At 35.1% G+C, this 25,879-nt stretch overlaps 3 protein-coding genes across 4 annotated transcripts; 2 read left to right on the forward strand and 1 right to left on the reverse strand.

The window, feature by feature from the left end:
• Nucleotides 1-956: 956 nt before the first annotated feature.
• tmem54a (transmembrane protein 54a) lies at nt 957-7,323 on the reverse strand. Its single transcript, XM_065267492.2, has 6 exons — nt 7,167-7,323; nt 4,407-4,603; nt 3,563-3,622; nt 3,259-3,459; nt 1,529-1,663; nt 957-1,421 (listed from the first exon to the last, which is right to left on the reverse strand). Exons 1-6 carry the CDS (start codon nt 7,177-7,179, stop codon nt 1,281-1,283), a joined length of 747 nt encoding a protein of 248 aa, XP_065123564.1. The 5' UTR covers nt 7,180-7,323; the 3' UTR covers nt 957-1,280.
• A 395-nt stretch (nt 7,324-7,718) lies between these two features.
• On the forward strand, nt 7,719-11,236 carry zpcx (zona pellucida protein C). The gene is made up of 7 exons (XM_065288772.2): nt 7,719-8,102; nt 8,220-8,391; nt 8,466-8,562; nt 8,668-8,753; nt 9,919-10,004; nt 10,113-11,079; nt 11,156-11,236. The coding sequence occupies exons 1-7, from the start codon at nt 7,829-7,831 to the stop codon at nt 11,169-11,171; spliced, it is 1,698 nt and encodes a 565-aa protein (XP_065144844.2). The 5' UTR covers nt 7,719-7,828; the 3' UTR covers nt 11,172-11,236.
• A 3,041-nt stretch (nt 11,237-14,277) lies between these two features.
• pabpc4 (poly(A) binding protein, cytoplasmic 4 (inducible form)) lies at nt 14,278-25,718 on the forward strand. 2 transcript variants are annotated; one of them, XM_065288177.2, is made up of 14 exons: nt 14,278-14,880; nt 18,007-18,200; nt 19,919-20,034; nt 20,778-20,917; nt 21,077-21,171; nt 21,824-21,961; nt 22,042-22,137; nt 22,215-22,484; nt 22,668-22,881; nt 24,141-24,274; nt 24,392-24,482; nt 24,876-25,006; nt 25,108-25,209; nt 25,352-25,718. In XM_065288177.2, the coding sequence occupies exons 1-13, from the start codon at nt 14,685-14,687 to the stop codon at nt 25,204-25,206; spliced, it is 1,914 nt and encodes a 637-aa protein (XP_065144249.1). In that variant the 5' UTR covers nt 14,278-14,684; the 3' UTR covers nt 25,207-25,209; nt 25,352-25,718. The 2 variants fall into 2 exon arrangements, with proteins under 2 accessions (XP_065144249.1, XP_065144250.1); XM_065288178.2 differs by having other exon boundaries at nt 22,668-22,866.
• Nucleotides 25,719-25,879: the final 161 nt, after the last annotated feature.

Below are 25,879 nucleotides of genomic sequence, written 5' to 3' on the forward strand. Positions count from 1 at the left end.
ATATTGTTGGAAAGGTCTAGGAATGTAGTTTTTAAATTTCAGGGCCATTTGATGATAGAAATTTAGTAGTGACAGTAATTTGTAAATTGTAACTGACCCTGTAGGTGTACATTTGAATTCATATATTCCTAATTCTAATATTTTTCAAATAAATCGATGGATTTTCAAAAATCTTGACAAACTATATACCGTTGGAAAGCTCCAGGAATGTAGTTTTTATATTACAAAACCTTTTTGCATTAAAAAACAATGCAGAGACAGTAATTTATTAATTTGTGACAAGATAATGCAGCTAACTGTTGACACCTAGTGGCCTTCGTTTGTAAAACCACTAAAAGTGTGACAGAAACTTCATTTTTTGTGTTTTTAACTTGAAATTTGGATGAGACTTGTGCTTTTATTGTAGTGGTGTTTTGGGAGTAAAACATTTGAATTTTTATATACATTTGATTAGAGAGTATATACTTTATTGCATAATTTTTATTATTTCAAATAAATTCAAACTAGTATAACTATTTTTTTTTTAATATTTACAACTTCAAATAATTCAGTGAAAAACGTTAAAGTGTCTTCTTTAAAACAAAACCAAGATTTGAGTGATGCATATCACATTTTCAAGGTTAAAGGGTTAAGTAAAGATGTTTCATGTAAATATTTTGTACATTTTCTACTGCAAATATATATTTAAAAAAATTGTGAGTGGATGCAGTTGCTAAGGACTTCATTTGGACAACTGTTTGATTTTTTAACCCATTTTTTGCAAATATTGTCCTAACAACAATACAGCTTATTTATTCAACTTTTAGATGATGTATAAATCTCAATTTCAAAAAATTGGCCCCTTTAGTTGTGTGGTCCAGGGTCACGTTTTGATTTAAACCAATGTTTAGGAATAAAGTCAAAGTATATAAGAGACATAAGTGTATGATGAATAGAAAAGACAACAGGGTCACAAGTTATTGCCGGGAACTTTTTAGTTTTGACTCATCACTCCTAATAGGAGGCATTGCAGAAACAGTTTTGAATACAAACAATTTACATAAATGTAACATGCATTCCCATCAGTATAAAATATGCAACAAACACACATCACCTATGCGTGAACCTTGTTCACTTTACAAAAGACTAACACCCATCATTAGTGCCAAACTAAGTCACCCTCTTATCACGTTGGTACCTTTGGGCGCTTTTCCACGTTCATGTCACCTTGTATTGCATTGTCCTCTGTCATATATCAAACACATAACCGCATTTATTGTCACTTGGCACAGGCTTACGAATCATAGCCGATCACTAGTCTCTACAACAGTCTCTAGTACAGCATGACCGTCTTTGCCAAGAAGTTCATAATGTTCTGTTGGCTCGTCATTTGGGCCATTGTGTCTTCCAGTTTCCTCTGGCTCCTGGATCTGCACTTGAACCTAAACACACAGAAGATTCAGCATGAATTTAAACCCTAATGCTTACCTTGGAAGCACTTATTTTTATTCAGAAATTTAAACAGTTATGGGATGGACCGCCGTCTTACCCGTCTGTTGATATTTTTCCTCCACGGGCAGCGCATGCGGAGAAAAGTGGTGCAGGCTAAAAAACATCGGAATGAGAAGACGACCTCCACCACTGACATCAAAATCAACGGAACCCAAAGGATTAATGTCGTACCCTGGACAGAGAAATGTGTTTTTTAGTCCTGATGAATCTTCATGACTTTTACAAGACTTTTGAATACATACATGTATATTCACTATATAAATAGGTAATAAATACATATACACTAGTGTACAAAATCTTAGTCTACCAACAGCTTTGTTGTTTTAGCGAAATTATAATGACCAACCACATTTATTTTTTGCCCTCACAGAAAATACAGGAAATATGTACACAAAATAAAAAAATAAAAAAATTCTTCATCTGGTAAAAGTCAGTATTTAGTGTTGACTCTCTTAGCACTAAACACATCTTGAACTTTTTTGATGAGACTTAAATCAAGTCATTTGATTAGAATAGGATTTCATTTTATTTAGGTTAAAGAGATCCTGCAGGTTCACAATAAATACTTGACACTTAGCTAATAATTTTTTTCTGTTTTTTTAATACTGTATACAAAATGTCCTGTATTTTCTGGTTGTATTCTGATAAATAGAGAAATAATTACATATGGTCACCGTACCATTGCATATACAACAAATCTAATGATGGCATTGCAATAAGCAATAAGATATTTAATGCCATTACACCCTATAACAGAAGCTGAGTTTCATGACCCTTTAAAATGCACAAATTCACTGCAAAAAATTATTTTCAAAAAAAAAAATTCTTAGTATTTTTGTCTTGTTTTCAGTAAAAATATCTAAAAATTCTTACATTAAAAGGCTTTTTCTTGATGAGCAAAATGACCCAAGAAAATAAGTCTAGTTTTTAGACCAAAAATATCAAATTTAAGTGATTTTGTGCATAAAACAAGCAAAAAAATCTGCTATTGGGGATTTTTGAATTTTGTTGTTTAAGAAAAATGTTTTTGCTTACCCCTTTGGCAGACTTTTTGCTTGTTTTATGCACAAAATCACTTTAATTTGATATCTTTGGTCTAAAAAACTAGACTTATTTTCTGGGTCATTTTTCTCATCAAGAAAAAGCATCTTAATTTAAGAATTTTTAGATATTTTTACTTAAAACAAGACAAAAATACTAAGATTTTTTTTTCTTGAAAATAATTTTTTGCAGTGTTGACATTACAAAATGAAAATACGGCCAATGAAAACACATCAATTTCGCCCAAAAAAGTTATTACACTTGCATGAGGTGGTGTAAAACAATTTGGAAAAGGTGTATTTCGCAAAACTGCAATGGAAACAGTTTATTCGCATTTTCAAGTCACCTGATAAGTCCCACAATTATTATTAGAAGATGAAGTGGTATGTACTTAAACCTCCCAGGAACACCTCAATACGTGTCTGCTCCCAAGCAGAAGAGGTTTTCATTCCTCTTACGAATCCTCCGGTTAAAAATAATGCCTAATGCGGTGGATGTGATATTAGTAAACCAAGAAATATCGGTTGATGTGATGTCTGGAATGACTTATCATAAGAGGAAAAACTGTGTTTTAATCTAATATCATCAATTAATCTTTTTGCATTAGTCTTTTGTTGACATTTTAACGATTAAATTTTGCACAAATCTGTAACGGAAAACCAGCTAGATACAAAGAAAAGAAAAAAATGTTAAATTAAAGTTTATAATACAGATATACTGACTTACATAGACACGTGTTGGATCAAAGGGGCATTCATTTGTGATGCTATAGTATGCTATATTACTGATGTTGGATGGCAGCTGGCAGTAGGTAAAAAGAGTTTGGCCTTCATACAGTATGGCCCTCACTGTGGCAACACTGATGCCCACTGCAGAGGCTCCACCAATGAGAACGGCCAGGACACTCACAAACAATAAAAACCAACTCTGCAAAAAAACAACAACAACAACAAAAAATGAGTTTGGCATTCAAAAATGACATGCAATCACTTTAGACAAGGCAGTACTGAGTGTGATTGCGTTTACTCACCAGCACCTGGTTCTTCTTGTTTTTAGACAGGACAATGGCTGAGATTCCAGCAATAATGGCCTGCGAGTTATAACACGAAAACATATACATGAAGAAATACAAAGTGAATTCATTCTGCTTCAGAGATGAGCTAGACATTTTACCTAATAAACTTATTCACCTCTGTTTATTGTCAATATTTAGGCAAGAAACATTAATATGCAAACAAAACATGTGCTTGTGCACTGCAAAAAAATATTTTCAAGAAAAACATTTCTTCGTATTTTTGTCTTGTTTTCAGTAAAAATATCTAAAAATTCTTAAATTAAGATGCCTTTTCTTGATGAGCAAAACGACTCAAGAAAATAAGTCTAGTTTTTGCAACCAAAAATATCAAATTTAAGTGATTTTGTGCATAAAACAAGCAAAACAATCTGCCAATGGGGTAAGCAAAAAAATCTTGAACATTTTCCTTAAACACTAAAGTCAAGAAAAATTCAAGAAAAATGTGTTTACCCCATTGGCAGATTTTTTTGCTTGTTTTAAGTCTAAAAACTAGACTTATTTTCTTTGGTCGTTTTGCTCTTCAAGAAAAAGCATCTTAATTAAAGAATTTTTAGATATTTTTACTGAAAACAAGACAAAAATACTAAGATTTTTTTCTTAAAAATCATTTTTTGGTGTGTGGTTATACAGCTTCATATGGACAATTAAAACTATAATAACTAAAAAATATATACTATATTATAAGCTCATATTATAACAGATTTAGAGATTTTGTGGGCCTTACATGAGCCGTATTTAAAATATGTATTTCAGGGAAATATATACAGTACTATACAATACAATACACAAATGGACATACCATCAGTCCTGCCACAAGAGCGATGACATTGGCGATGGGATAGACAAGTTGCCGGTCCATGGTGAAAACCTTTATGTGTCTAAGCACAGCTCCATGTACGAGAGCCCCTAGTAAAAAGTTCACATGACCGACCAGCACCAGTCCCAATCCCATCTTCATCAGGATCTTATCATCCTTCAGACTCCCGCAACAAACACCTACAGTAGACACAAGCACCATCAGCATTCAGCATCAACAACCATAAACATGAAAACAGCAAGACGATAAAGATGACAAATCATCACAGAGTGTTTGACATTACATTGCTTCTCAAACATTTAGGGTCACTTGATAAAAATAATTGATCTAATGATCTTAAAAATCTTTTTAAGGGATAAGCTTAATATAATTATGCCAACATATTTTTATTAGAAAAATTCACATTGATTTCAGAAGGTGCAAGTGAAATGCATGAGGAATTGCACTGATAAAAAATAATGTCTAGACTAGGGCGACTACATCCCTAAAATAGAGGCTAGAATATACAATACTTTATTTTGTGCACCTGTTGCTATAATTTGCTTTTTGCACTGCTGTTAATGGTATTATTGCAAATCTTTATGTAATTTCAAACTCTTATATAAGCTCTTACGTCATGTAAGAATGAAATTACGGCTGTCAAAAGATTAATTGCGATTAATCGCATACAAAATAAATGTTTGTGTTTACATAATATATTTGTGTGTAATTATTATGTATATATAAATACACACATACATGTATACATTTAAGAAAAATATTATTTATGTATATATATTTTAATTATTTATATATAATATAAAATATATAAAAATCTAAATAAATAAAAATGAAGTAAATAAAAAAGTAAATAAAAAAAACACACACACACACACACACATATATATACATATATACATATATACATATACATATATACATATATATATATATATATATATATATATATATATATATATATATATATATATATATATATATATACACACACACACATATATATATATACACAAAGTACGCACACATATTTTAGGCAAAATAAAGCCTTTATTTTTGTATGCGATTTCTCGTGATTAATATTTCGACAGCCCTAAAAAAAAAATGCATGTCTATTTTTATATGACTCCTTTATTTTATTATATTCAGTGACTAAATGTCTGATAGTCAAATAAAAAGTATATATTACTTTATTAAATTATCATCTATTTATAGGGACAATAAAATGTGCAATAATATTATATATGGGTGATTCTCACGAAACCATTGAAACACCACGGCACTAATGATTTTAGCTATAAAATGTGTAATATAGTAATATTAAAAAGCATCAGAATTAACACAATACTGTGTTCTACCTTGCACAATGTGTGATTTCAACATAAGAATTTATTATTTGTCAATTTTATCTCATTTTCTGCTGAAATTCTCATTACCGCAATGTGTCCGGCTGTGTTTGAACATGCGTTATGTTGTAATTTAATAAAATTAACACAAAAATATTTAGAAAAAAATAAATGGATGTTTTGCTAGACTACTTTAGATGACAGAAAAAATATTTACTGAATATTCATGTATAAAAATAATGAAGAAAAATTAGGAAAATGATGTGTCCATGCCTGATGTTCTCATCCTCCGCAACACTTTTTGAGAACAGTTTAAGCACACATAAAGAATTTTAATAAAGTTTGATTTTGAGTGACCAAGAACATGGACCAGTTACTTCAAGATGGCTACCAGGTAAGATCATTTTTTTACAGTTAATTTGAAATATTGTCTTGTCAGAATGCTTACACGACATTTTGATTATCATTACCGCAACAGATGCTTATTAAATGTTAATTTAATTAATAGAAGCATAATACTTTGATTTTAAATGCATGTGCAGAATCTCCAAATTATGTTCTTTCAGGTTTGTCATGTCATTTTGAAAATATGTCAGTGTTGATGTTTTCTGACTGTTGCGGTAATGAGATTTTTTAGGACTAATTTTTTAAATTATGTTACAAAAAGTGTTAAATGATAAGTAAAAGTGTTTAAATTAATGTTCCCATCTACTCCAGACTTTGTTTTTCAATGTCTGGTGGGGAAAAAAGTAAATTTAAGCAATTTTTACATTTTCATGCTTGACATTTTTAAAACCAATTTTTCGTGAGAATCACCCATATACATGCATATATTAATTAATTTCCACGTTTATTTGTGTTTTTTCTTCCTATTTCTTTTAAAGCTGCTATGAAGCAATGTTAAAAAAGTGTTATACAAATCAATGTGACGTAATTTGACTATGTGCATTGTGAAAACACATAGCTGCCAATCTGCATAACTTCATAAAAACATCTAGCAAAATCACCACAACGATCAAATACAGATCATACTTCTTCAGACACGTGCTAGTCTTTCACATCACATCTATTTTATAAAATATCCATGAAGCATTTTCAAGACGTCACGTTTGAGGTCAACACTAAAATAAACCCCAATGTGTATTTATTCAGAGCACCGCATACAGTAGTATAGTACTGTACGTAAAAGACAGACGTGATGGTAATAAACACAATTTAAGTGTTTTTCTGGCATGGTCCAAAAATCAAACGGTCAAAACAGATCGAGCAGGCACGTAAAAGGTGTACAGAAGAATGTGTTTACAAGGTAAACATGACCACACCCAGACCACGTTCACGAGTCTCCTCATTTACTACCACCGAATAAAATAAACACTCTCGTGAATAAAGATAAACTCACCCGAATTCACCATTGTGAGGAGCTTCTTTCTGTTTAACTCATATTTAATCCATAAAGATGTTCAGGGATCTTCTGCTCTTACCGTGAGTTTCGGTTTGTCTTCCGTCTTCTCGTTCACCTGAGGGCACTGACATCGCCACTCCTTCCCCGGCAGGCGGCTCACGCACCTGAGCCAAGAGCTGAGCCTGAAACATCCGCTAGATGTCGCTGTATACACGAGGCTAAAAAGTTCACTCAATGAATTTGTACGATGGCACTGTATTAAAAAGCATGTTTTTATAATTCATATTATATGTACTCTTTTGCAGTTATTTACGCTTCAAATTAATGCATATTAAGGCATTCAAACTTTTCGGAGCATAAAAATCCCTGGGGCGCTGCGCAGAGCGATCGGCGTGTGACATCATAAAAAATCTGTATCGCTCTCGCGATACTACGATGTCATAACTCGATCGTTCTGCGCAAAGACAGATTAAATCGACCACACCTTCAGTCTCAATGTGCGCGGTATTCGTTAATGAAATAAACGTACACACCTGCAGGTGATCAACTAGTTTTCTTTAACCTGCACTAACTCAACAGCACAGGAAGACTCTTTAATAAGTCTATAATACTAGTAAAACCGTTGCAGTTTTTGTAATCTCTTCGGATAACGCTACAAGATGGGGGTGACGGCGGTTTTTGTCGTCTTCTGTTGCATTATAGCGTCCGTAACATCTAACAAGAATGATTTTAATGAACTCGTGTCGTCATACTCTCCATTTCAAGATGTCCGACACGTGTCTGATATTCCTGTCATCACAGAAGATGGGTATTTTCTAAATGAATTCCTTCAACCTCCCACTTCTGATCTATTCACATCTATTTTTCCAATGCCATTTGAAGTACGAAGTCTACTGGAGAGAAGCACCAGCTTTTCAATAAGGATTATGCGTTGTACGTCATTTAAACCACACTCATCATTAAACATGTTTATCTATACACAACTAAAGCATGTGTTAGAGTCATCAAAAAGTATTGAACAGTTCTTCTCATGTTGTTTTTTTACTTTAGCATCTTGGAATGATTTGGAAAGTACAAATGTGTTCTTCAAAGGAGACCAGCTGTATGTGCAGGTGTCTGCTTCACCTGGCCTTGGTCAACAGCTTTATGTTCAGTCCTGCTATGCATCATCTTCTCCAAACCCATCTGAAAAACCTGAAGTTGCTTTCATTATTAACAGAGGGTAACCTGATTTTATATCATTTAAACTCCAATATCCCTTTGTGATCTGACACTGTGCTTTATTTTATTTTCAAGATGTGTGGCCTCCAAAAAGTCTTCTGTAAAATTTGTGTACCGGCAAAGCGACAGCGTCAATATGGTTCTTGGTACATCAAGTTTAAAGTCTTCACAGGTGAACTTTAATCTTTCTTAGGATATGCACATTCCCTCAGAATGATAATGGCTTATTTCCTGATACTGTGATATAATATTGTGTTCTCTTCATTAAACTTTTTAGGTTTATCTTCACTGCAAAGTCTCTCTTTCTAATATGGGTTTGTCTTCTAATACTAAGTTCTGCAACTATAACAAATTCAAATCTAGGTAAGTCCTTTTTGTTTTCAAAACAAGTTTCGGTTCATGCTTTTTCACAACAACGATAAGGTGAAACACAAAAGTTTTTCTCGTTTGCGTTTTTGAAAAAATTCAAATGCATGTGCCAATGCTGTCAAAAAGATATGCTCTGCAAGGATGATTAAATCTGCTGTGTCAGGCCTGTAGATGGCGATGTTATCTTGTAAAGAAGCACACGTCTGCGCGCACATGCATTTTTTTTTTTAATGGAGCGACACATACAAACAGTCAAGATGCAAGAAGCATCCAGCTGTGTAGTTAAGACCGATGTTAAAGCCCTGGGTAGTTTTTTTACACATACAGAAGCGTATGCACACCGAACAGGGCTGTAACGATTTCTCGTGCAAATGCGCATTTTCTCAATGAATGAATTTTAATGAATTATGGTGAAATTCTGCCACATCCAAAAGCCAGAGGGTGCTCTCGTGCAGAAACTCCAATTGTGCCACAGAAAATACCATTACAAACCCTATTCCAGGAAATGTCTAGAATATTTATATCGCCGTTCTTCAGATTGTCTTTTCATGATAATAGAGAATATTTTTAATGATTTTGTTTAATGAGTGTTGCTTTTTTAAGTGCATGTTATAAACTACTCCGACTCCTAATTATTTTAGATTGGTAAGGACTTCTTACTGACCAAAACGTCATAGTACATGCACAAGCTGTGCATGAAACGGAATTGCAGAATCGATTTTATACAGGTCTTTTTAATGGGACACGCAATTTTTGTTACAGCCCTAGCGTAGAACACCGCCTTGCCAAGCATCGTTAATTTGGCTTGAACTGCATGCGCTGATATTTGACGCATGTGCATTACGACAAATTGCAATACCTCTTGTGGCCTACATACTCCCGTACTCATGTGTGACCTACATGTAAAATGTACGCAAGATTTAAAAGTCCAGTGGTGCGCATACAGTAGGTGTGCACTCTTCTAATGTTGAAATTGTCATGCGCACTGTAATCATTAACGTACACTTTAAAAGTTTGCATTTTCAGGACCCCAAAATGCCATTGGTGCCATGTTGTATAAAAACATTCCCATTTTGGCTAAAACATTGTGTAAATGACTCCTTAGTTTGAAAGCTTACAACTGTGAATCAACCCAGAGTGTTTTTATTTTTGTTTTTAGATGGGTTGACCTAAGTGGCCAAATTGCAGTATGTCAGTGTTGTGAAAGAAGCTGTAGAAGCCAATCTGGGCGTGAGGACCTATTTGGTAAGTGTGATGACTTTCCACTTAAATTGCTGTAATTTCCAATGAAAAATTAAGATTTTTTTTAAATTGAGATTAACTTTTACATGCAATCTATTCTGGTCTCTTAAGAATTGACGGCAATAGTAAGCACTGGCCCACTGACTATTAAGGAAAAAGTGTCTGACTTTGAGGCCACACCAAAGACGTGGGCAGACTACAGCACCTTTAAGTCCAGCCCTGCAGCCAGAACCTTATCTGATAAAAGATGGATCATGGCAGGTGCCTCCTTTTCTGGAAACTCAAAGCAGAACATGGCCGACACCCCTTATTGGCCCGTTTCTCCTGGTTTTGGAGGTGGTGTGATGCTCATAAGCCAAGGGTTGGGAGGTGCTTTATCAATGTGGCTACCTGATCTCATGGCGCTTCAATTAAACCCAATGTTGGAGGTGGGAAATGGTTACCCTGAAAATCCTGCGGTTGTAGGTGTGAACCTTCAAGGTGATGACCCCTTTGAAGTGCAGAAACCAGAAAGTTTTGAAGACCGGCAGATGAAACTAGATCCCAGTGAGAAGACATTGCAAGAGATGGTTGACGTGGGTGAAGGCAAAGCTAATTTTGAAGCTGTTGATCCATATGATGATGGAGAGGACCTGAGCATGTGGAACCTTGAAGATGATGCGGTGTTGTATAAGGAACCATTTGTGACTGTAAAGGATGAACACCCTAAACTGGACAAACCTTCACAGGTATCAGACTTGCCAACAAATGATTTATTTCTTGGCACCACCCCTTCTCCAGATAAGGTCCCCAACGGCGTACAAGATGAGGATGAAGTGTTTGTCAGACAAGCTGAGATGGTCTTTAAAAAGGATGAAGATGAGCCAGTTCATTATTCTCAACTAAGTCTGAAACAAGCTCCAGATGGCTCCAGTTCACTTCATTATGAAGAACAGAAGAGGTCCAGCATGAAGAAGCAGGACATCAAGTCACCTCAACAGGAACTGGAGAAGGATGTTGAGAAGAGGGGAAAAAATCAGAAGGCAGAGAAACTGTATACAATTAAAGACCTGGTTTCATCCCTACTGGATGTACTAAGGTCAGTGGTCTGGTAATTTTAAATTGTGTCAAAGGTCTTGAACTTCTGCGTCGTAATTATTTCTTTTTCCCTACAGCGGATTGTGGCATTGATTTTTCAAGACTTCATGTTTTCTTTTGTGGAAATATGAACCTAAATAAAGTAATTTTCTTATTCAGTCTGGCCTGTTAATGTCTCTGTATTCAGGACAAACGTGTTGATTGCCATGTAAGTTTAAATGGTATTATTGATGGTTAAATTGATAATTTGCCCTTACTGAAAACTGTGATGAATGCTATGAAAGGCACTGTTGAGATTATAAATCTTTTTTGCCATGAAAATGGTAGTGAAAACTAGAATAGTGCTTCAACCAGAAAGGTTAAAGCTGTGGTCTTTAAGTCTTCTGTTGGGACATTTGGTTTATGATTCTGCATTTGCAATTGTGGAATTTACAAAAAAGCAAATCTGTTATTTCATATTTGTTATGCCAACCAATCCCTAAAGCAGGTCTCCAACATGGTGCACGCCAAAGCACATTCTATTAATATTAGCTTTGCTTTTATGTATGATAACATTTTTAATGATATAACCTACAAGTCAAATAAAATCAAGTAAAACAAAAGTTGAGACCCTATCAAAAAAGTAGCCCTTCACACTGTTTTATCCATTGTGAGTCCTTGCTCACAAAAAATTACTGTAACTTTCCAGATTGCAAAAATATTTTTTTTATTGTGTGCAGGAGTTAAATCTATTCTGGGCCCATATGTATAAATGGTTAAATAGTGTATACATTTCCATAATATACACATCAAATTATTGATAATGCCTAAAAATTGTGTTTTATCAACTTGCATTGTCTCACTTTAAGTGAAATAACTAAAGTTAAAAATGGTGTTTAAGTGGAGAAATGTAAATGTAATTTTGCCATCTTTCTCACTTTTACCTTTGGCTTACTCATTGCTAACGTTATGTTTTGGGTCAGGGTTGTAAAATCACTTTACATGTAATGGTGTCACTGCAATCTTGTAGATACTTCACATTTTTGGGGTTGATAATGCTATTGTAGTTTTTATTTACATTTTATGGTATTTTATTTACCTATACTGTAAAACCAAAAGCGGCTTTACTAAAAAACTTACTTCAGTTGGTAACACCTAATATTTAAACATGTTGAACTTAAATTATTTCACTTAAACTGAGAAAATGTAAGTTGATAAAACAAATTTTTTTAGGCATTATCAATAATTTTATCCAACTTTAACTTTTTACAGTGTATGTGATGTACATACCGTATAAGTATGATGTCTTAATAATTCCATAAAAAAACCTTGGTACTGTGCAAGCACTTGAATAAGTATCTTATCCATTTAATACTGTATATTATATTACATACATATGGGCCCAGGTCTTTTTAGCATTGGCCCACTGACTATTAAGGAACAACAATCAAGTAAAACAAAGTTTTGTGTCGAGTATATCAAAAAAGTAGCCCTCCAGATTGTTTTATCCATTGTGGTACACTCTAAAAAAACAAACGGTGCTATATAGCACCAAAACTGTTGATTTGAATCGTAACCATAGAAGAACCGTTTTTAGTGCCATATAGCACCGGTGAAGCACCTGTGTAGAACCATATAGGGGCCATATAGCACCACATTTGGTTCTACATAGCACTATATGGTTCTACACTGGTGCTTCACCGGTGCTATATGGCACTAAAAACGGTTCTTCTATGATTACGAGCAAAGAACCACTTTTGGTGCTATATAGCACCGTTTGTTTTTAGAGTGATAGCCCTTGCTCACAAAAAGGCTAAACCCCTGCCCTAAACCAATATAACAATTCCAATTTACTTTACAAAAATGTAAGGTTTTGCATGTCATAACTGGCGTTAGAAAGTGTTGATGAAATCAATTTGTGGATTATTTTATCAATAAAGACCTATACTTCACCAGTTTAATAAAGAGACCCTGATGCACACAGACTTCAAAAAGGTAAAACAAATAAATGGTTCTTTTAAGAACCTTGGACTGAAAGGTTCTTTGGGGAAATTCAAAGTGGTTCTCCTGTTTTATCTCTGCTGTAGCCAGGGGCGTCAGTTTGTTTTGAAAAGTGGTGGGGACAAAAGATCAGATAAAAAAAACTTTACAGCAGGACAGGAAAAAATTTGATTTTCGAGAAAAAAAATCTTAGTATTTTTGTCTTCTTTTCAGTAAAAATATCTTAAAACTCTTAAATTAAGATGCTTTTTCTTGATGAGCAAAATGACCTAAGAAAATAAGTCTAGTTTTTAGACTAAAAATACTAAATGTAAGTGATTTTGTGCATAAACAAGCAAAAAAATCTGCCAATGGGTAAGCAAAAAAATCTTGAACATTTTTCTTAAACACTAAATTCAAGAAAAATTCAAGAAAAAATTGCTTTACCCATTGGCAGATTTTTTTGCTTGTTTTATGCACAAAATCACTTAAATTTGATATTTTTGGTCTAAAAACTTTCTTACTTAGTATTTTTGTCTTGATTTCAGTAGAAATATCTTAAAATTCTTAAATCAAGATGTATTTTCTTGATGAGCAAAATTACGTAAGAAAATTAAGTGAATTTGTGCTTAAAAAAAGAAAAAAGAAATCTTATTTCACCCATTGGCAGATATTTTTGCTTGTTTTAATCACAAATTCACTTAAATTGTATATTTTTGTCTAAAAACTAGACTTATTTTGTTTGGTCATTTTGCTTATCAAAAAAATACATCTTGATTTAATAATTTTTTGATATTTCTACTGAAAACAAGACAAAAATACTTAGTTAGAAAGTCATTTTTGCACTGTAAGTCGCAGAGGTATTGTTTGATTTTTCAGAACATTTTAACCAAATGCTTTCAAAAAGTGGTGGGGACAAAATCAGCCGTTTCAAAAAGTGGTGGGGACATGTCCCCAGCGTCCCCAGTGTAAATGACACCTATGGCTGTAGCCCTTTCTTAAACAGTCAAATCTGTCATGTTGCTTATTTAATAGTTTAGCAGCTGGTTTCTTTGCTTGGCATCAAATAAGTTTGCCTTCACCACTACAGCCGCACCCAGATGTCGCTGTTGGATCACTCAGGGTGGTACTGAAGGTGCGTGAACGCGCTGTCATGTAACACCGCATGCTCGGGGCGCGTGTTTTTCTGCTATCCCGAGACTGCTATTTCCTACGCAGCTATAAAGTCCCCGTGCGTTTCCCACGCACCCTCTTTCCCCGGCCACCACACCGTGAGTGTATAACTCACTGTCCTTCAACACCTTTAAAAAAGAAAAAAATATATATAAAAAATACAAAATACCAAAAATCTCAAAAAGAATTACTTGTAAACGTCAAGCCGTATTTTAAAAAAAGGACAAAGTTATTTATTTATTTTTGTTTTGTTTTTAAAACACGAGGTTTCCATCTGACGCCAAATCTACACTGGACTCCATATGCAGCCGTAGATGTCATTTCTACCGACAACGTGTATTTGGAGAATAGCGTAAAAGTTTCAACAGACGCGCGTTTTGTCACCCGATTCAAGGACGCACTTTACGCACAGGCTCAGACGATCGTTTCAGCATTAGTTGTTGCCCAGACAAACCCTAAGCTTAGCACCGAGACATGAACACAGCGACCGCGGGGAGTTACCCGATGGCTTCTCTCTATGTGGGCGACCTGCACCCTGACATCACGGAGGCGATGCTGTACGAGAAATTCAGCCCGGCCGGCCCGGTGCTCTCCATCCGGGTGTGTCGGGATATGATCACCCGGCGCTCGCTCGGCTATGCCTACGTCAACTTCCAGCAGCCTGCGGACGGTAAGACATGACAGACGGTCGTTTGTCCTCCACCCTTCCTGTGTGTGACCTAACATGTGTTGGTATAGAGCTGTCAGATAACGGGAATACTGTGTCATGCTTTTGGGGTATATTCTAGGGACGCGCGAGGGGATCCGTAGCGCGCACGCGTACTCTTTTTCTCTCGCTCTCTGCTGCAATACGCATTTGAGTTATCTGGCTTAATGAGAAAATCTATATGTTTCTAATATTTGATATTGTGAAAGACTGTTTTTACAGATGCCTGTTATATTTTAGTATAACATCTGCATCTTTGGAGGATGAATATGCAACATGGTATGAATGTGCCATGAACCCTATTGAGCGTCTGTAACATAAACTTTTCCAGAAATTGCCCCTTCTTGAAATGCATACAGTATATTTACATTAATGCATTTTGTAAGCTTTTATGCAAAGTGACTTCCAGTGCATTCAAGTGAACATTATGTGTATAATGGAGGAATAAAAATAGAAATTTGGGCTTTTAATTTTAGCATTTAAACTATTAATAGTTTAAATGTTTTATGTTCTTGCAGTATCAAGCAGACTCAATAGTAGTCAATAACCAGACATGAATTTGATCACGCCAGAATTGGATGTTGGTCTGTATGACCCACATTCTTAAAGTGGCCCACATTTATCATAAACCTTATTATCAGACACAGGAGTGATCATTGTTTTCATGCATTGACTCTAAGAAAGACACTTTATTACTTTATGTACATCTATCCAAGATAGCGATATGAGCATTTATGTGCTGCAACCTATATAGCATAACCCGTTCATGCCTTTTAAAGTGTGTCAGAAGATGATATGCTATTGTTAAGCATCTTCAGCTTTCTATACAATTTCACACGATCCAAGGAATAAGTTTTGTGTTGGATTTTTGAGCTTGTTACTTACTACACTGTCCTGAATTTCAGTTTTATAGACTTAGTACATCTTTCTCTTTTTATTGCCACAAACATAAACTTTCTTTGTATAATAATAATAATCCCAAATCATGCAACACAACATGAATGACTGTGATTTTAATGCACAGTTATTGCATCAGTGGAATCCCAAGCACTAGCAATATCATCTCCCGAATTAAAAAAAAAGGGAAATGTGAGGTCTGAAACCTCAAATGATCTCTCCACAACACTTTAAACAAGTTCTTGATCAAATATGTTAAAAATGCTCACATATTGGTACAAATGTACACATATCTGTACATAAATGTTTCATATTAGAAACCCTTCATAGGGTACTATTTTATGAAAACTTTTCCTTCCATCGTTTTGTTCGCTTCTGCCCTCATTCTCAGCCCAAAGGTTAAAAGGTCAGAGTTGAACTCGCTGACCTCTATTTAGGATTTTGGATCAGCAACTGGGTCAACATGTTTTTACGTACGAGAGACAAAATTTCTATTTGTTAAGAATAGAAAGGTGTTACAATGTGATCGAAATAAACTAAAACATGGTTTTGCATGATAGAGCAACACGATGCATTTAATACTAACACAAATGGACGGATGTTAAAGCAAAAGGACACAATATACAAAAGTGGTGTATTGTGGGTCAGTTAAGCACCGTGTGGTCTTCAGCTTGTAACAGCTGAATTTGTAAACAGTTGCTGGTGCTGGTGAGCTTCAGCCACACACATTCCAGTGTCTCAGCCCCATCAATGGACACAGAGACTTGAACACATGCTGCCTGCCAGCACATTGCTCACAGGACCCAACACTGCTAAATATAGAGCCAATGAGGGCTGCCTGCATCGTGCCTGTCTTTTCTGAGAGGTGCATTGGAGAAATCAGCAGACCGGCAGGTTTTTGTGGTGCACTATGTTTCAGATCAATGTTTTTAAATCAAGCTGCAGAAGTTGTTGGGCTGGTATTGATGGCTCTTGGCAGCTTTTGCAGCTATAGATCAGGCGTCTCCCAATCAATATTTTAGGTAAACTCTTATATGCCACTTGATCATCTGGAAAAAGTTTTTTTGTGCCACAGCAACTGGTTATGTATGATGTACTGTGTTGGATGATAGTTGTTATTTGTAACGGTGTCTCTCTGTATGGGTGATCACATTCGCCCTGAGCTCCACGTTCAATACAATCACACTACAAACTGCTGATGCCAGCAGACACGAGGCTGCTCCATTTTGTTCAGCAGACATTTTTAGTGCTCAGTAAGTGTGTGTGTGTAAGGGGAGTGATGTGGGGTATGGAGAAAGAGAAGGATCATAATGCACTACAATAGATTACATCATAGTTTCATATGCCATCAATTTAATTATAAGGCATTGTGATATAGTCAATGAGATGTCTTTGTGTCTGAAGAAGTTGTAAGGTTTGCCTTGCCTGGTATAAGGCCACACGAGTAATAAAATTTAGTGTAATGAAATCCCTTTATGATCTGTGTGTCCATCAGTTTTCGAGCTTGTCAAAGGATTGGACATATGTGACCCTGGACAACAAAACCAGCCTTAAGTCGCATGGATATATTTGTAGGAATAGCCAACAATACATTATAGGGGTCAAAATTATTTATTTTTCTTTTATGCCAAAAATCATTAGGATATAAAGCCAAGATCATGTTACATGAAGACATTTTGTAAATTTTGTACCATATATATTTATTATATATTCAAAAATTTATTTATTATTAGTAATATGTGTTGCTAAGGGCAAATTTAAAGGTGATTTTCTCAATATTTTAATTTTTTTTAATTCCAGATTTTCAGATATGTCTATAATAGTTTCAAATATTGTATTATACTAACAAAACTTATTTATTCAGCTTTAACATAAAGTATAAATCTCAATGTCAAACATTTGACCCTTATGACTGGTTTTGTGGTCCAGGGTCACATATTACAAGGCTTGTCCTTTTTTGTTTTTAAATAACTAGTAGGTTTTACCCATATCACAATTATTGCTGCGTCCCAATTTGCCTAGTTATACTACAGTAAAGTGATTCCCGGAGGTGTACTGTATGGTTCAAAACACTCAACTTTTAAGGTATTTATTAGACAAGATAATTTGGCAAAAATGCAGCATGTCAGGGAACTTGGGTTTTATCCGAATATACAAAAAAAGCTCATCTTACTTCTGTGTTTGTGGTTCCAGCGGAGAGAGCTTTGGACACAATGAACTTTGACGTGGTCAAAGGAAAGCCAATCCGAATCATGTGGTCACAGAGAGATCCTTCACTCAGAAAATCCGGTGTCGGAAACGTCTTCATTAAAAATCTGGACAAATCGATCGACAACAAGGCCCTGTATGACACCTTCTCTGCTTTTGGAAACATCCTGTCCTGCAAGGTGAGGAGAAACTTTACTGATGCATTAAATAGTGTTTTTCAAATGTGTGTATCATTGTTTGTATTATGTTATACGAATTATCATTACTATTTAGTAGAGCTGTCAAAAGATTAATCAATCGCATACAAAATAAAAGTTTGTGTTTTTTATACAATATTTGTGTGCAATTATTATGTATAAATACACACATAGATATAAATTTAAGATTTGTTTTATTTGTCTGTGTATTTACATACAGTGTTGGGTGTAACGCATTACAAGTACACTGAAAAAAATGATTCATTGAATTTAATTAGTTTTTTTTAAGGTAAGTGGTTGCAATCAATTTATTTAAGCTACATTTAAACAAAAAAAATTTGTAACGTAAAATATTATATAAAACTTTTGTTTAAATGCAGCTTAAATAAATTGATTGCATTAAATTCAATGAATCATTTTTTTCGTAATGTGCATTACTTAATAATATTACTTTTCTTTTTAAAAGCACACATTAATATTTCAGTTACTTTTTTAAAAATGTAATGCAAGTTACTTTTTTAGTTTAATTATGTACTGAATTAAACTAAACGTAGTCACATTTTGCACTCTATGCGTACACGCCTGTGTGGGAACTGTTTGAGTCAGAAACTGAGATGGGAGGCGAGAGCTCGACATTTTTGTGATGAAATATGCAATTTCTGAATGTCAAGAACAAGCCTCAACCAAGAAAAAGTAACGCAAAAGTAACTAAAAAGTAACGTAAGCATTACTTTCCATGAAAAGTAACTAAGTAACGCAATTAGTTACTTTTTTGTGAGTAACTTAATATTGTAATGCATTACTTTTAAAAGTAACTTTCCCCAACACTTAAAAAACATTTTATATGCAATTAATCGTGATTTATCTTTTGACAGCCCTACTATTTAGATATAAATGCTAGTGTGATTTTAAAATGTAAATTGGAGTTGCTAAATTGCCATTCCCCAAGTTGTGTGTAGATCATCTTGTTTGTATTTTTTTTTCAATGCAATCTTGAAGCAATCGTAAATATTTTATGAAGTGCCTAATTAGTATTATATTGTATAAACCACATTCGTACGTTTTTGTTCACCGCTGTGATGTGGGGTTAGGGGCGGAGTTAGGGGTGGGGTTTCATTATTGTTTTTTAATTTGATTTTGTACGGTTCGTTTTGTAGAAATTCATACAAATTAGCCAACTCCATAAGATCAGGCTGTTTTTACCATAGATGCTGGAATAACTTTAATATATAAATAAATAAAATCCCTACTAATGTCCAAATTCTGCACCATTAGTTTCAATAAACTGAATAACAAGAATATAGTTTGCACACAGTGTTTTCAACCCTCCTTAGACAGAAAAACAACAGTTCTCGGGTTTCACACTATTACTTGAACTAATGTTGCCTTCATGGTCACCCATATAAACAAAATGACTAAGTTACACTTATTTCTGCACAGTAGGCTGAGACGGGGGAAAGTATATTATATACATTGACAAAAATGACAAACATTACCTTTAAGAAATAGATCTATGGATTTTGTATACTAATAATATCAGATTTCAAACCAAGTCTTGTTTTTTTTTGGTAGTTTTGTAGTAATACGTTATGCAACATCATGTGTCTGTTCTAGTAATCTGCTGTGTAAGGAAAGACTTTCTTACAGAGGTTCTGTAATCTGATTCTTCCTGAAAACTTAACCCGATGTCTGATGAACAGGTGGTGTGTGATGAGAACGGATCTAAGGGCTACGCCTTTGTGCATTTTGAAACTCAGGACGCTGCCGACCGCGCCATTGAGAAGATGAACGGCATGCTGCTGAACGACCGCAAGGTGTGAGTGTCTAAACGGAGTCATGTGACAGGAAAGATGTATAATGTTGATTACAATGCACAAGCAATAATGTCATTGGGTACCATTTAAATTTGAATCAAATTTATTGAAAAAACACAGATACAATTGAATTGAATTGAGCCGGATTGTTTAATATAGCCACAAGATAGAAATGTTATGTGTTGTCCAGTTTTCTGTATGATTAAATGGATAGTTCATCCAAAAATGAAAATTTTAAGTTGTTCCAAACCTGTATAAAGTCTATTCATTTTTTTTTTTTGAGAAAAAAATTATTTAACCAAACAGGTCTGGGGCACTATTGACTTCCACAGTATTCATTTTTCCTAGTATGGAAGTCAATGGTGCCCCAGATCTGCTTGGTTATTAAACATTTTTTACATTTTGCTTGTGTTCAGCAGAACAAAAAAATATTATTTTTGGGTGAACCATCCCTTTAAACTACACAACATTGTTTAAAGTAAGACAACATATACTAAAGACCTTTAAAATTAGTTCAAAACACACAGTGGCGTTCAACACGCAAATGCAGACAACTGTTTGAGAGATAAAGAATTAACAAAGACATCTGTTGGTTTATTTCCATCAAAACTCAATGCATCTGTGTTTGTAAGGCATTTTCTTTCTTTGTGCAGCTGTTTTGTGTCTACTGTTACCTTGCAGCTGTTGGTCCGATATTTCATTTCTGCATCAGTTACGTTGATCAACGTCTCATCACTTTTTGTAGGTTTGTGGGGCGTTTCAAATCCAGGAAAGAGAGGGAAGCGGAGATGGGAGCCAAAGCCAAAGAGTTCACCAATGTTTACATCAAGAACTTCGGAGACGACATGGATGATCAAAGGCTAAAGGAGCTCTTTGATAAATATGGTGGGTTTGAGATTATAAAGGGGGTCTCTATCAGGACTGTTGACTCGTACAGGTTTGATTATATGTAGTAATAATGTCCATTTTTGGGATTGTAGATTGTGGGCACAATCCCACCTTTAAAAAAATATATGTAACGTTGTTTTTTGTTTGTACCTGCAGGTAAAACATTAAGCGTAAAGGTCATGACTGACCCCACAGGGAAATCTCGTGGATTTGGCTTTGTGAGTTACGAGAAGCACGAGGATGCTAACAAGGTACAGTGAAGACAAAGCTTTAGTTGGTGACTGGAAAATGATCTAAACTCTATAAAAAATTGGATTTTCTATTTAAATGTGAAAATTTTAAGTTTAAAAAGGTGTTACAAATGTAAGTAATTTAAAAAGTTTTTTCACCTTAAAGTGCCACCATGGCTGGATTTAGACTGCAGATATTGATGCCTAATTTTGATTTGTTGATTTTATCCAATTTTTTTAGCTTTTCATCTTATAACAGCGAATCGTATCTGTTCTCAGCATTTACACTAATCACTTTGGCAGATTTTTTTGCTTGTTTTATGCACAAAATCACTTAAATTTGATATTTTTGGTCTAAAAACTAAACTTATTTTCTTGGGTCATTTTGCTCATCAAGAAAAAGCATCTTAGTTTAAGAATTTTTTGATATTTTTACTGAAAACAAGACAAAAATACTAAGATTTTTTTTCTTGAAAATAATTTTTTGCAGTGTAATGTAAGGAACATTCTGTGAACCTTGATATCTTAAATATTGACTAAGTAAGGTTTTGATAAAACTTTAATGCTCATAATTACGTAGCCTGTATTTCACAGATAGAGTCACATTTATTTTATATAATATCAGCATTGGGAAAAGAATGCTAAATGAATTGTGATGGTGTTTTTGTTTCAGGCTGTGGAGGAAATGAATGGCGCGGAGCTGAACGGTAAAACCGTGTTCGTCGGTCGGGCTCAGAAGAAGATGGAGAGACAAGCAGAGCTCAAGAGAAAATTTGAACAACTAAAACAGGAAAGAATCAGCAGATATCAGGTACACGAACTGATGCATCTATCTGTACGTCTGCATGCAGTCTTCATAAAGAGCACGACTGTAAGCATTTGTGTTCACAGGGTGTAAACCTGTACATCAAGAATCTCGACGACACCATCGATGATGAAAAACTTCGCAAAGAGTTCTCGCCTTTCGGCTCCATTACCAGTGCCAAGGTGGGTTAAAGGTCTTTTTAATATCTCTTCATACTGTTATGAGGTAGGTGATCCGACGGCTGTTTATCTTGCTGTAGGTGATGCTGGAGGACGGCAGATCCAAAGGTTTCGGATTTGTGTGTTTTTCCTCACCCGAGGAGGCCACCAAGGCGGTGACGGAGATGAACGGCCGTATCGTGGGCTCCAAACCGCTGTATGTGGCCCTGGCACAACGTAAAGAGGAACGTAAAGCTCATCTCACTAACCAGTACATGCAGCGTATCGCTGGAATGAGAGCCATGCCAGCCAATGCCATCATCAACCAGTTTCAGCCTGCCAGCGGATACTTCATGCCAGCTGTGCCCCAGGTAGAGCTGTGCATTAACAGCACAAAGGTCACGGGGGTTCAATTTCCAGGAAACACAAATACAGATCAAAATTTACCCGGAAAGCAAGTTGATTTGGATTAAATCGTCTGCCAAATGCATGAATGCAAATAATGATCTCTGTAATGAATTATTAATGTTTTTGCTCTTTCAAACGCATCCCAGGCCCAGAACAGAACAACGTACTATGCGCCGAATCAGCTCAACCAGATGCGTCCCAATCCTCGCTGGCAGCAGCAGGGTGGCAGAGGTCAGGGTGGGTTTCAGGGAATGCCCGGCTCCTTGCGTCAACCAGGTCCTCGTGCCAACATACGACATCTGGCACCCAACGCCTCCACCCAAGGCCCACGTGGAATCCCCACAGGTGCACAGAGAGTGGGTGAGAAAACCCACTCATTAACAATAAGATACTTGTGTCTCCACACATGTTAAGTCTTAGTATAATCCTGTTGCATAAAACCATGTGTTTAATTCCCAGGGAAAGTAAATACTTTTATATGAACACATGTACGCTGTTATCTACATAAAAACAGAACATTCTGTGAAAATAAAACCTTGATATGTTTAATATTGACTGAGTAAGATCATGTCAAAGATTGAAATCCAACTTAGATTATGATTAGATCATAAAACTTTAACTTGGATTTCACAGACAGGATCACATAGTCACCTAGTAATAGCGCAGAAACATCTCTTATTCAATGTTGTGTTTTAAAGGGGACAAATTTGACTTTTTCCATGTTTTCGTGCTATAATTGGGTCCCCAGTGCTTCTATTAACTTAGAAAATGTGAAAAAGATCAACCCAGTAACTTAGTTTTGGTTAACCGTTCTCTGCAAGCATGTGAAAAAATAGGTCATTGAAATTTGGCTCCCCTTGTGATGTCATAAGGGGATAATACCGCCCCTTAATCTGCACTATTCAACCACGGCACTGCCATTTAGTGCAGAGATCAGCTCATTTGCATTTAAAAGGACACGGCACATTTTTGCTTAAACCTCCAAAGTGTCAATTTTAACATGTTATAATAAATTATCTTCATGGTATTTTGAGCTAGAATTTCACACATTGCAAAAAAATGATTTTTAAGAAAAAAAATCATAGTATTTTTGTCTTGTTTTCAGTAAAAATATCAAAAAATTCTTAAATTAAGATGCTTCTTCTTGATGAGCAAAACGACCCAAGAAAATAAGTCTAGTTTTTAGACCAAAAATATCAAATTTAAGTGATTTTGTGCATACAACAAGCAAAAAAATCTGCCAACACTAAACACTAAATTCAAGAAAAATTAGCTTACCCCATTGGTAGAATTTTTTGCTTGTTTTATGCACAAAATCACTTAAATTTGATATTTTTGGCCTAAAAACCAGACTTATTTTCTTGCTCATCGAAAAAAGCATCTTAATTTAAGAATTTTTAGATATTTTTACTGAAAACAAGACAAAAATACTAAGAATTTTTTTTCTTGAAAATAATTTTTTGCAGTGCCTATGGACTCTGGGGACACCAAAGATTTATTTTACATCTTTAAAAGGTCTTGTGAAATGTCCCCTTTAATATCCCCTTTTAATGCATTCTTTGATATTGAATCCCACTGTCCTTTATGCTCATCTGCTCATTCATCTTTTAATCACCTAGTTGGCACCGGCCAACCGATGGGTCCCCGCCCGGCAATGGGGGTGACGGCCCCACGTGCCATGCCCCCGTACAAGTACGCCACTGCAATACGAAACACTCAGCCTCAGGTAGTGCAGCAAATTACACTGCAACAGGTAATACAATCACTCGCTTATGTTTGGATAGATTTAGATAATCAATAGGATAAAAGTTTAGTAAATACGATTAGAAATAACTTATAAGTGAAATAATAGTTGAAATATCTTTTACAGGCTCAACCTGCTGTCCATGTTCAGGGTCAGGAGCCTCTCACTGCTTCAATGTTAGCCGCCGCTCCTCCTCAGGAACAGAAACAGATGCTGGGTGAGACGAGGAGGCCATTCATACTCTTTCTGGGACATTTTTGGCATGTTTTAATGCATATAGGAGCAGTTTCCCAAACAGGTTTTAGATTAATCCAGGACTATTATGACTATAAGTTATATTAGGACATTTAAGTAGTTTTACAATCAAACCTTACAAAAAACAATACTGGTGTGCATCTTGAGACAAAACAATGACACTTATATATGTAAAGATATGTCAGTACAAGGTGTTTTTAAATTAAGGCAGCTCAAACGTGCATTTTAGTGTGAGACTAGGATAAGCCCCGTCTGGAAAACCGCCCCATAAAGTTTTGTAAGTCATTGTTTTGACGTAAAATGTTTTGCTGTTACAATCTGTAATTGTTTATTTTGTGATTGTGTTGTCTTTCAGGTGAACGACTGTTTCCTCTCATTCAGGCGATGCATCCCAGTCTAGCCGGGAAGATCACAGGAATGCTGCTTGAGATAGACAACTCCGAGCTTTTGCATATGCTGGAATCCCACGAGTCTCTGCGCTCCAAGGTAACAGGATGAAATGAAGTCAAATTTATCCTCATCACTTCAAAAATGAAATAGACAGATGCTCTTAAAGACTTTGGTCTGGTCTCTTTTTCTTGTTTTAGGTTGAAGAGGCTGTCGCTGTGCTTCAGGCCCATCAGGCCAAGAAAGACGCCACACAGAAAGTAGGAGTCAATACCGTGACTGCAGCTGCAACATCCTGACAAGTAAATATTACTGTTTTTAACATGTTCATTATTGTCATCATCACGTTTGTTGTTTGATTTTGGTATTAGATTTTTATATCTTCATATGATACTTTTGTAATGTATCACAGAATGACATCATGTGTGTATTGTTGTTCTGCAGGTAAAGGTGTAAACCTGAAGAGAGATCATAACCCTGTGTGGTGTTGTCTAGTGGCATCCAATATCAAAAAAAAACAAAAGAGAAAAAAAAGAGAAAAAGAGAAAAATATACTTGAACATAAAGACTCTAATTTTAATGCAGGGCTTATATTTTTTAACTCTGTAATGATTTTTATCACTGATACCTAAAGTTATTTAAAAGAAGGCTGTTTTGTGGGAGAAGAGCTTATAAAGTATATTGTGGCCTGGACATTTTCTATGAGGTTTAAATGAAACTTTGTGAGCTGCTTTGATTGGACCTCATTTGTCCCATGACAATAACCTGAGTGGTGTGGCACTCTGAATAAAAGGATGGCTATTACAATTTATATGAAGTTCTCCTCTTCTTTTTTGCCTTGTCTTATTAAGATGAATAAATATTATTGTTAAAACAGCAACAAGGGGGTACATAATAATTTTCTTGGATAATAGACCAAATAGATGGTAAGGAACTAATAGAGAGCAAAAATATGAATTTCACATGAGCAAA

The sequence above is a fragment of the Paramisgurnus dabryanus genome, chromosome 17 (genome assembly GCF_030506205.2).
Source record: "Paramisgurnus dabryanus chromosome 17, PD_genome_1.1, whole genome shotgun sequence".
NCBI classification, from domain to species: domain Eukaryota; kingdom Metazoa; phylum Chordata; class Actinopteri; order Cypriniformes; family Cobitidae; genus Paramisgurnus; species Paramisgurnus dabryanus.